Genomic DNA, 12,052 nt, shown 5'->3' on the forward strand with positions numbered 1-12,052 from the left:
GAAGAATTACTGTACTCATCTGCTATAGTTTGAAATGTTTTATAACTAGACATCACTTTAGGTATTCAACTAAAACAAAACATCCAGACCCAAATAGGAGATAAAAATACTAGATCCAGAATCAAAAGGCAACAAAAAATACCAAAAAACGCAGGCAGAGATTTCTTGTTCATTATGACTCACCTTTTCATTTACAAATGGAGCAAATCTCTTTGGCTTGAGCTCTTTCCCTAAATACTTGCCCCGCAAACTCAACCTGAGATACGGAAATTTTAACAGATTTTTTTTTTTTTTTTTAATGATGTACTCCATCAAAAAAGCCTGACAGAAAAGTTAACTTTATATTCTCAGTGTAAGGACAATAAACATTTCTTCCCTCCATCACTATTTTCAAGTCACCAAGATGCAAAAAAGTCATCAGCAAGTTACCACTGGCTTTGTGTAATGAAAAGCTTACGAAGTAGCAGCAACAGGAATTAGTGTTACAGCTGGGAAATCGACTGCGGTACTGGCTCATGCAAGCTAGCTCTTACCTGAAAAAGAAATTCAAAGCAAAACAAGAATCACTTATATTAGCCACTCCATTTGCTATCTTTAGCTTAATACTTTGTACGGAAGACTTAAATAGCTATAGCAAGAAAGATCCTGATGCTTCAGAGTATAATCAGTGATTTTGCCACTTCGGCAATCCTAACAGGAAGGACACTGGTTAAAGTTTTCTTCTCAGATGGTATTGATCACAACAGCTTCATGAGTTTCCCGTTTATGACTGTCTACTTTACACTTCCAGAGTTTGTTTTAGCTGCCCTTTTCAGTACTTATTAATGAAGTGTCAACATGGAAATAAACATCTGAGAGTAAACCCAACTCATTGCCTCCTAGAAACCTGGAACTATATTGATGAAATTAAATTTTGAACACTTACACTAAACATATTAAAACTATGGCTTCAGAGATAGTGGATCAAACATCAAAACTTTTGTTAATGTTATATAAAATATGAAATTCTGTTTATAACCTTATTTGGGGAAATTTGTCCTCATATTCTCATCTTTTTCCCCTCAAACAAGCAGTAGAAATATGGGAATCTGGTTCTTTTAATTGCAGAACTCCAGGATGACAGCAAGACAGATATCAACTATGACTACGTAAAATAAAATAAAAATCAAATAACCTATTCCTACACTGAACTAGCACCCGAAGATGAACATGGGCCCATTTCAGTGATGCAGCCTGTACAACAGTAGAATTTTGGGGAAGTGTCATTCACTCATTGAACAATCTGTTCACTTTGTGAACTAGAAGAGAATTACCCACGCAGCCCAATTAAAAGAATTTGCCTTGTACACTCAAATCTGTAACCTATGAAAATTTAGACTCAGTGCTAGAGCCTTGGTATAAATAACATGCCTTGTGTTTCCTGCAATTATTCAGTAACTAGCTATATAAAGAGTCTATAGTTTGGCTCATCAGTAAGTCCCACTAAGTCCATTAAACAGATTATCATATTAAGCCTTCTTTTCAAGCATAAAATTCTTCCAAGTTTAACTTTACATTATTTGTCAGGCAGCCAAGTGAGCTCTAGATCAGAAAGAGGAATCAGTCTTTTTTTGCCCTCTTTGCTGGAAAGGCAATAGCTTGCACCACAAGGATAGTTACAAACGAGCAGAGGGCAAGGAAGACCAAGAACCACTACAGCTGTTTCCAGAGTGTTACGACCTGGGCGATGTCTGAAAAAGCTACTGGCCTAGGAGAGCACAGTCATTCATATTCTCCCAATGCCAGTCCCCAGCTTAAAGTGGTTCCCGATTTGGGCCACTTGCAGAGATGATCAGAAGCACACATGCAAGGAAGAACTCCTATCACGGGATGTTCATATAGCAGCTTGTGCTAGGAGAAAGATTCTTCTTAAAGACACTTTTCTGCTCAGCACAAAAACCAACACCTAGACACACAAAACCAGCTTAAATTAATGCACCCACGTGAAACAAACTGATTGAAGCAGCAGCAGATTTAGGTTTTCAGTTATTTTAAGACATTGCTATCAACCCTGGTTTAAGAGGGCCCAGCCAACTGTTGCCAAAACTCAGGTGAGAGAAAGCACCAGTACTGCCAATCCAGGCCAGGGAAACAACTGGCTTCAATCAAGCCAGGTATTTCTGTTCTAGGAGGGTGAAGGCAGAAGAACAATTGCCTCAGCACCATTTTCTCCATTAGTTTAGACTAAGACTGTATTAGCAGCACAACAGAACCATTTCTAAAGGAAAAAGACAAAGATAAACTTTGCTGTACTCATGCTTGCAAGCGTAAGAGGGGCAGACCTCAACCTTCTTGGCACAGAGATTTCCAGTTGTTGCAGAGAACTGTTCTCCAATGTTTCTAAAAAGGGTTCTTTGTGAAATCCCGAGAGATCCAAAGGCAACCCTAGCTTCCCTAAGGAGGCCTTTAACACTCCTTCATTTAAAGGTTCAGTGAGAAGTAGCAAAACATTTCCTCTGCCAGTTTCTTGAACTAATGCTTTTGCCTTACCTATTTTGCACCTGCACTAGTTCTTCAACTACTCTTCTAATACAACCCTCTGGGTTTGGACACTAGAAAAACCTCACAGCTAAGCGAACAGTAAATGGGCGAGCACCTCATCCTCCTTTTCAAAGTCAAAGCTGAGCATGGTCTGTAACGACAAGTCACTAAAAACCAACCTGAAACCAGAGATCTTCGTGTGGGAAAACTCACCAAACGTTGTGTGGGGAACACAAGAACTCCTACAATTAATCTGATCTAACCACACAGCAGTCAAGCAGGTAGAATAAAGCAGGTATTGCAATAAAGGATTTGTCTCATGAATTCAGTCCTGATAACAGTAGAGCTCTAATACAGCAATGTGACTATTTAGTAGAGAGGTTCTTAAATGCAAGTTTTATTTTCCTCATTACTTGTCTAAATAGATAAAATTTTATTTTGCCTAAACCCAACTAGTGAAAAAAACTTCTTAGTTATAGTTAAGGAACTGAGGAATCTGCACATGCATATTAAGGCTACCTGCATTGTTTATAATCAACAATTAACAGGGACCAGATGTGACAAACCAAGTATAATGCTGCAACAAGTGGACTTAATTCTGCTCTCAAAACATTTCAAGTTCAAGAGATTACAGCAGGGCTAGTATTACTGCCTACTTCAGAGATGAGTTTTTGTGGACTTGGAAGCAACACTGAAGATTACAAAGCAAAGCTCATCTTAGTTATACTAGTCTTTAAACAGCACTCTCACTTTTCATATGTATTTTCAGCTGTTTCGTAGGAATTCATACTAAGCCTAGTACCTGTGTGCAGCAGGCAAGTTGTAGAGATGACACCATACACACACCACAACCATGAAACAATAAAAATTGAACTTCAGTGCTGCTGTTTTCTCTTCTTAAGGCATCTCAATACTGCAGAACTACTGAAGCTTGCTAAATCAATTTGTGGGTTTTTTTTAAGCATTGCATTTTCAGAAGTGAGACAGCTTGAAGACAAAAAAGCTACCACACCTAGTAAAGCAGCAGCAGAAGTCAAGCTAGCAGCACTAACCAAGATACACACAGGTAAATTAGTAAACACTACAGGCAAGAACCTACAATACGAAGTTAAAGCAAGATGACGCAGCAAGAAGATTCAATGAATTGTTAAGTGGGAGTTTCTCTTTTTACAAATTAAGTGTAGACATTCCTTATTTTCATTAATGAGTTTCAGGTTCTAAATATCACAACTCAGCTTCTCATTGGCTAGCAAGAAAAAAAATAAACCACAGAACTCCAACTTGCACTAACTTAAACATGATTCCTTTACAGCACTATTGCGTAAGTAATAATGATAGTCCACACTTTTTGCTACCATGTATCAGAATAGTTAAATATTCAAGTAGGAGTTATGTACACAAACATGCAAGTTAAAAGGAATAAATGAAATGCTCCACTTTATTAAGAAACCAAAAATACAAAACTGAAGAGTTCAAGGCTTCATGTACTCAAACACTACTGAAAAATGGTAACTTAGTTTTGTTTACTAGCAGTACCAATATTGACCAAGATTAATCTCTACAAGATAGTGTTAAAAGTTGACGTTTTCCACCATTTGTGCTGTAATAAGCTAGAGTTTCAAATTAAGAACTTGGTGCAGTTACAGTAAAGTCTAGATATTTATATAAATGTGGCTTTAGTTAATATGCTGTTTTGTAGCCAAGAGCTTTTTAGCTCAACTACAGCTGTTTTCTAGTTAGTGAATTTTAAGATGCTTAGAGAGAGTTTGTTTAATCAGCTATAGCTCTACTGAATGACATTCCATGCGAAGATACAGCTTTTAAGTCACCTAACAGACCTAGATGCCATTTGCTTCTGGCTACCAAAAACCCAGAGCTCTGTGAAGGCATGTTGGAGAACTTACTAAAAGTTAGAGAGTTGAGAGACTGTATCTAATGGTAGCATATGGAAGCTGAACTACACGCTTCTTTCTCAAGACACGCTGCAGACCACAAACGTTCCCATTTGCATGGGAATGTCGATCCAGTCACACTTACCAGTCAAGTGTTCACTGCTTTAGCTTTACCTGGCAGTTAGTTCAGCGTTCCTCAGGTGCTTTAATTATATGCTTCAAGAAATCAAGGGAAGGTTAACTATTAGCTCTGATTTAGCAAGAGGAACATAACATGAGAAGCAAGAGGAAAAGGAGAACAGAGAATGAGAAATGCAGTAAACAACCAAGTATTGGCCTCAACTGAAGAACAGAAGACACTTTGAAGAGTTTTCCTAACGATGCATGAAAGTTCACTTGCTTAGAGATACTTGAAATACAACTTTATTATCTAAACAAAAAAGAATGGGAATGACAGAAACAAGATTTACCACTTAACACTCTGATGTGACTGCAGCAGTCTTATATTTGAAACTCAAAAGGGGAAGTAATTGCAGTCCAAAAAACAGCTAAATATGCAGGTCCAAAATATGAAGTTTTTTTGTTTTGTGTTTTTTTTTTTCGTTTTGTTTTGTTTGGTTTTTTTAAACTGCCACATTCACTCCGAAGCCCATTCATCTCTTTCAGCATCCCAAAGATTAAGCACATGTTCTGCTCAGCTAGATAATAAAGTGGCAAACACGCTGCACCACTGACATCACAGGACAGTTGCCTATAAAACTAGACTTCTGACGCTGGGCTCCAGCTTCATCCCTTCACAGGTCATCATCTTCGTCTGGCAGTGCAGTGGTTTGAGCAATCTGGAACAAAGAAGTTACACTTAAGAACTGTTCTCCAGTTATTTGCCCCCGCAGTCCAAACACCAGTTACCAGGCGGCCACCTGACCTTTGAGCCCTTTCTCACTTACCTGTAAGTCTTGCTCATACTGTGCTGCCAGTGCTGGGTCCATAACAACTTCAGGTGGTGCAAGAGCAGGCATGGCAACAAACTCCAAGTTAGGATCTCCAATTAGCTTTCTAGCAAGCCAGAGGAAAGGCTTCTCAAAGTTGTAGTTACTCTTAGCTGAAATGTCATAATACTGCAAAAAAGTACATATTATACATTATTAAAGACACCTCTAACTGATATTTAGGGCATACCACGATTAACATGCACATAATCAGCTCTACTTTTACCTTGGTATTCTTTTTGACCGCATGACTTGTTTATGCTCTCAGAAACAGTTATGATCTAAGTGTCTAGAAACATACAGTTTCAGGCAAACAGGCAGAAATTGATAACTGAAAAGTAAGGTATCCAATCTGATCAAAGATGGAACTTTCACGAGGCAATAGCGCATCTATCTTTTTCCTGTGACTTGATCTACTTTAGTCTCACTTCTGTGTCATCTGATGAGATTCTGAGCAGTGAAAGCCAAATGCACACAAGCTCTTTAAGAGCTTATCATAGCTTCTGCTCAAGACCAGTGATGATCATCTCTAACATCATCACCTCCCCCTTCCCTGAAGTTAGGTTCAAGTGGTCAAGAGGATGTAAAGTTGAAATATTATAGCCTGTAGTGACAGAGGCACAACACTCAATTACTACATAGAACCCAATCACAGTCAGACTCAACAAATTTGATTCCTACAACCTCATCCCAACATACCTGGAGATTCTTCTTCCTGTGGAAGACAATGGATTTTGCCTTGACTTTTCTGTCCTTAATATCCACTTTGTTGCCACACAACACTATAGGGATGTTTTCACATACTCGTACCAGATCTCTGTGCCAGTTAGGTACATTCTTGTAAGTAACTCTTGATGTTACATCAAACATTATGATGGCACACTGAGCTGCAAGAAAAGAATAGTCAAGAGTTACATCAGGAGAGGAAGCACTTGCTTGTAAGATGGGAGAGAGAAGAGGTGCCCACAGAAATCCCTAGGGTTAAGTGTCTGCATTAACTTTTCCCTCTCAGCTTCACAGTTCTGAGAGCCCATGTTCTGTTACCAAGCAGCCCGTGGCCATGTCATCTCACATCTTTAGTGCCCAATCTTAAACAGCAGCTAGTTTTATCGGTGTAACTGTCCCACTGAGTAACACGCTGTTGCATGGTCTGAAGATATACAAGGATTACAAAAGTAAAACTATGATTTACACAAGTGACAGAAGTTAGTTAACACCTATTTAACTGATCTCAGACATCCTACAGAGGCTTTCAGGTAGGCTGAGAGCTTGTAGTCCACATCTCAGGATGCCCTTGTCCTGAATAGTTTTTCAAAGAACATGGGGACTTGACTCGATCCTGATACCTCTAAAGGAAAAGCAACAATGTCAAACTCTAATAATCCCTTGCAAAACTCTAAAGATATGCGGGTGACTGAAGTACACACAGAACAAAGCTTGGCCACACAGAAGTTCAGGGACACTTCTTTAGAAAGACAACTAGACTCTGGCATGGAGATGTACAACTTCATCATCGTATCTGAAGTTTTACACTTTGTGTGTTCTGAGTCCTTGCCTCAGCACAGTACGTTAATACAGATCTTAAATCTGTACTAACTGAAGCGATCTGTACTAACTGAAGCACATACTTTCACCTCTTCACCCCTGAATTTCATCAGCAATATCCTGTCATTTAAGGTGCACCATTACTCTTCATTAATAGCAAAGCCTGCAATAGCATACTGAAATACAATCTTAGATTATTCCTACATCAGGGCAAGTTGCCTAGCAAAGGAAATTATCATATTTACATGAAGAGTTTGAAAACCCAGAAACCAGCTCATCACTGCAAGCCACACCAACAGCTTTCACAGTGGCCAACATGAACAGAATGAAAGACTGAACTGCAAGAGGTACAGAATATTCCCACGCATACACACATCTTACCTTGGATGTAATAGCCGTCTCGCAGGCCACCAAATTTCTCTTGGCCAGCTGTGTCCCATACGTTAAATTTAATAGGGCCTCTGTTAGTATGGAACACCAGAGGATGAACTTCAACACCCAGCGTTGCTATAGTAATAAGAAAAAGCAGCACACTTAGCAAGTCATGAATTGCACTTTTAATTGTAACATAGTAAATCTCAAATGTTTCTTCAGACATACCTACATACTTCTTTTCAAATTCACCAGTCAAATGACGTTTTACAAATGTTGTTTTACCAGTGCCGCCATCACCAACCAGGACAAGCTGTTGATAGATAAAGGGAAAAAAGTCAGAGCAATACACTTCTAGATACATTTGCTGGTCGTTTTAGCGTAAATACTAATTATTACTACAAAGACCTTCGTCCTACAAGATGCTGTAAACAAAAGACTGAATTCCCCATGAAGCAACTCACTGTATTGGGACCCAATTCGTTAAGCCTATCATGCTATACCTCTAGTCAGACTTATCTAGTTCCTACAGCTGAAAACCACAATGCACTGTGAATATGGTTCTACTAAACTACAAGTAACCAAATTAAGAATATTTGGGGTTTTCAACCTGAATGTGACCATATTTAGAGGAACTCATTTAAGCACCCAAATTGGTAAAACCCACTGTAATCTTACACTTAAAAAAAAAATAAAAAAACAAACAAACAAACAAACAAACCCCCCTCCCCCCCCCCCAACTGCATTACTAACAAGTGGAACACTCTAGCCAAGTATTGTAAGTAACACAAGTAACAACCTTTCATGAAGCAGTCTTAAGGACTTCTGGCTGTTAAAACAACAAAAAAAAAAAAAACCCCACAAAACACCAGAAAATTCTGTTCTGAAATATTTTAAGGGGTTTTCCCCTAAACAATTAATACACAACAGGAAACAGACTACTCTAATGCACTCTAAGCACTTTTTGCTTCTTGCTGTGAAGTTCACTTCTGAAATTTAAAAATCATTCTAAAGGCAAACCATCACTAAGATTTCTTACACTAAACTACAAATAGCATCAGATTGACACAGTACAATAGAATCTTTTCGTACAAGTTATATGCAATACTACAATAAGCTAACTGCACCGTTAAGGGAAGACCAGTACTTCAAAACCAAACCTACTATCCACGCTGGCACTCGAGAGTCGCTCGTGCTACTTTTCTACTGAAGAGGAAAGAAAGGAGGGAAAAAAACAAAACAAAACAAAAAAAAAAACCACACACAACAAAGGGAAAGCCAACAAACCACTCCCTTACCTTAAACTGCACTTGGGGCTCTCCTTGGGCGGCCATGCTGGGTCTGCGGGGGAAATGGCAGCATGTGAGCTCACCGCAGCCGAGCCGATGCAAGGCCCGGCCGGAAGGGGCCGGGCGCCCTTTTCAGTTCCCCAACCGCCCCCGGAGGCGCGTGCCCCGCGCGCCACTCAGCGCCGCCGCCGCGGCTCGGCCCACGCCGCCTCCCCCCCCCCGGCCGCGCGTGGTCCCGGGCCCATTGATGGGGCAGGAAGCGCCTCCGCCTCCCCGCATGCGGCGGGAGCGCGCGGTAATGGCGGCGGCGCCTCCCCGCCCGCCCCTGAAGCCCCGTAACGGCAGGCTGCCGCCGCACCCCTCCGGCCGTCGGGCCCGAGAAAGGAGAGGCTGAGCCGAAGGGCACCTCAGCGAAAGGCGGCCCGCGGAAAACCCTCCCCGCCCGCCCAGAACCAGTACCCCAGCCCGCGCGGGGATGTGCCTTCTGATCGGGAGAGCCCGGGGCGAGTCCTCCGGGGCTCCCGAGCGGAGCCCTCCCCCAGCCGGGCCCCGGCCCCCCCCCCAGCCCCCACCGACGGGCCTAAGGCGCTCTCCCCGCCATGAGCCACCATGACTGAGCAGCGCGCGCGCCACCTCCCCTCCCCCCAGACTCGGGCCGTTGGAGGCCCCGCTCTATTTCTCCTCAGAGATTTCGCCCGCCCTTTTACCTGGGACGGAGCAGAGCCCCGCTCCTACCCTGCTACCGCCCGCATTCCGGGGGGCGAAGGGACCCCACACGCCCCGGGTATCACAGCCACAACGCTCACCCAGGCCCAACCTCGCCTTGCTGCAACCCAACCCATCTCCTACCCCCGCTCCTAGGCGGTAGCTAACGGTGACGGCCATCCCCACCGCTCCCGCTTTCTAACACGGCCACGCTTGCTCCCACCCGCTCCCAGAAGGAAGAGGAGGACGCCCCGACCCCGTTACCTTTCCCGAGGCTTCTCTCCGCGTCGCTCCCCTCCGTGACTGGGCGCTGGGAAGATGGCGGAAGCGCGGTTCAAATACCCGGAGAGCGACGCCGCGCGGCCACAGGGAGAGGGCGGGGCCGGCCGTCACGTGGTACGGGGCGGGCGGGAGACAGCCAGGCGCGCGCCGCCTCGGACGGTCCTCAGCCGCGGCGGCGGCGCTGAGGGGGCCCGGGCTGAGGCGGGGGCCCGGGCTCCGAGCCCCGGGCTCCGAGCCCCGAGCGGGGCGGCCGGCTCGGGCCTGCCCCTCCACGGGCGGCAGCGGCCCGGCGAGATTTAGCGCGTTCGACTAAAGGGAGCGTGGGAGCGGCTCCTTTGTGGCGCGGGCAGGAGGGCGCGCACCCGCCCCTCCGGGCCGGCGGCCCCGCGCACCCCGCGGCGGTTAGAGAGGCGGCTGGACCCGCCGTTCTAAGCAGCGCCTGCTGCTGCAGAGCCCCAGGTTTGCTGGCGAGGGTCGAGGCAGAGCCCTGCCGGGCCGAGCCGCTCAGCGAACTGGGCAGCCCCCTGTTTAATCATTAAAACCCCATCAGAAAGCGTTTGTGTGGGATCAACTAGTCAGCTGGTGACACTCTTCCTGCAGACAAAGTTTAAAAATCGCACGTAGTTACTTAGAAAACCTATTAAATGCCTCCAGCACGGTTTAATAAAGTGGTCTTTAAAAGCAGCAGGAGAATTTAATGGAACAGCTTTCAGGTAAAAACGGCTGTGGTCAAAGGGACTTTCCTTGCATGCACCTTATGACCCTTATTTTCAGTTCTTCACACAAACTGACCTGCATTCGCTGGAGTGCATTAATGAAAATAAAAGTTGCTCTGTAAGCCCTGGATTTAGAGTAGCCCTCTAAGCTCTCAAGTCCAAACTCCAGTGGAACACAGTTGTTCAAAAACTGACTTTCAAAGAACGTAAGTGTTTTGCATAGGTATACAAACATCAAGTTCATGGGTTCACACTGATTTTTAAGGTCTCTGATTTTTTTTACTCCAGTATTCTTAAACAACTTTTATGTGGTCTGCATAAAGTTTGTTGGTGCACCCCATAATCTAGAACAAATAAGTTATTTTTTTAAGTATCTCTGGATTGAATTAACATAGAAAATATTTCATGGCAGGTGATATACACAAACAGCTTTTTTCTTGTTCATTTTCTGCAGACATAGAGGCAACACATACAGAAAGTTTTACAAGAGCGGCTGTACTCTGCTGTAATTTTTGCTTATTTGATAATGTAATGCTAATTCAAATGTTGCATAAGATTTTCTTCCTTAGAAAAAAATCACTGGCTTGTTGAACTTTCTTTCCCTTTCTTGGATGAGTTGGGTTTGTGGTTTTTTTAGCATTTTCACTGATTGCCTCTAGGTGTCAGGAAGGATATTTCTCAGAATACATAACTCATCTTAAATTTTTCTCAGCACAATCCTATCTTTATAAAACCCTTGTGAATTCCACCTCTTTTCTTGACAAATAGGCATGCGTTTATAAATAGGAGCCCATAAAGCCACATTAGTGGAGTTTGGCAGTTTTAAAGAATATAAACACTTCCAGGGGAAAAAAAAAGCAATCTGTAACTGTGTATAGAACACTGTGTACTTCAGAAACTTCTCAATATCGTTACAAATTTCTTAGTAATCTACTTTTTTACCTGCAAACAAAATGGTAATACTGATACTTTAATTTGGAATAACTAAAATAGATTTCTAATTAGAAAGTCCCCTATCACAGCATTTGAGCTCCTGGCAAATATTTATTTCATTGTTACGAAGATAAATTACTATGTGGAGTCTAGTTTTTATCATCTGTTTTATCATCATGTATAAGTAAGTGTTCAGTTCAGAGGATCCACAAACCATTTGCTCCAGATAAGCCCATTCAGCAAAGGCAACAAAACATTTCCAAGCACTCACCAGCAGTGTTAGATCAGTATGTAAAAGATTAGAGTCCATATGATATCACTAGGTAATCAGCAGAATAATTACTTTTAAAAAGATCTTTACAGTTCCTATATCTTGACTCAGGTCAACTGTGAACAAACTTAGCAGCTCACTAACACAGATAAACGCACGAAGTAAAAGGCAGCCCCTTCTGAGTAAGTGTCTGAAGATGCAAATGAGGAATGGTACAAAAGGTAATACTGGGGATAAACAGGGTCACAGAGCTAAACAGCATATTTGAACATAACTGCTGTATTAGTAGGATGGAAAATAATTTTGTAAACTGTAAAAGAAGGCAACAATATATGCAGGCAAGCAATGAAAAGGAACATAATTGTACTTCCCAGTCACAGCAGTGATTGCGGAAATGTCCCTGGAACACGAGCTCGGGCCGGAATGGAGGTCTGCACACTGGTGTTCGCGGCGACACAGGAAATTACACTGAAAGGTTTGAGGAGGAAATTAGTCGCTTTCAGCATGGATAGGTAAAATGGATCATACAGTAGCAAAA

At 42.7% G+C, this 12,052-nt stretch overlaps 1 protein-coding gene across 1 annotated transcript; it reads right to left on the reverse strand.

Moving 5' to 3' along the window:
* Positions 1-3,128: 3,128 nt before the first annotated feature.
* On the reverse strand, positions 3,129-9,673 carry RAN (RAN, member RAS oncogene family). Its single transcript, XM_082325428.1, has 7 exons — positions 9,577-9,673; positions 8,617-8,659; positions 7,547-7,631; positions 7,328-7,453; positions 6,101-6,288; positions 5,360-5,530; positions 3,129-5,251 (listed from the first exon to the last, which is right to left on the reverse strand). The coding sequence occupies exons 2-7, from the start codon at positions 8,650-8,652 to the stop codon at positions 5,207-5,209; spliced, it is 651 nt and encodes a 216-aa protein (XP_082181554.1). The 5' UTR covers positions 8,653-8,659; positions 9,577-9,673; the 3' UTR covers positions 3,129-5,206.
* Positions 9,674-12,052: the final 2,379 nt, after the last annotated feature.

This window comes from Platalea leucorodia (assembly GCF_965183815.1).
Source record: "Platalea leucorodia genome assembly, chromosome: 12".
NCBI lineage: Eukaryota > Metazoa > Chordata > Aves > Pelecaniformes > Threskiornithidae > Platalea > Platalea leucorodia.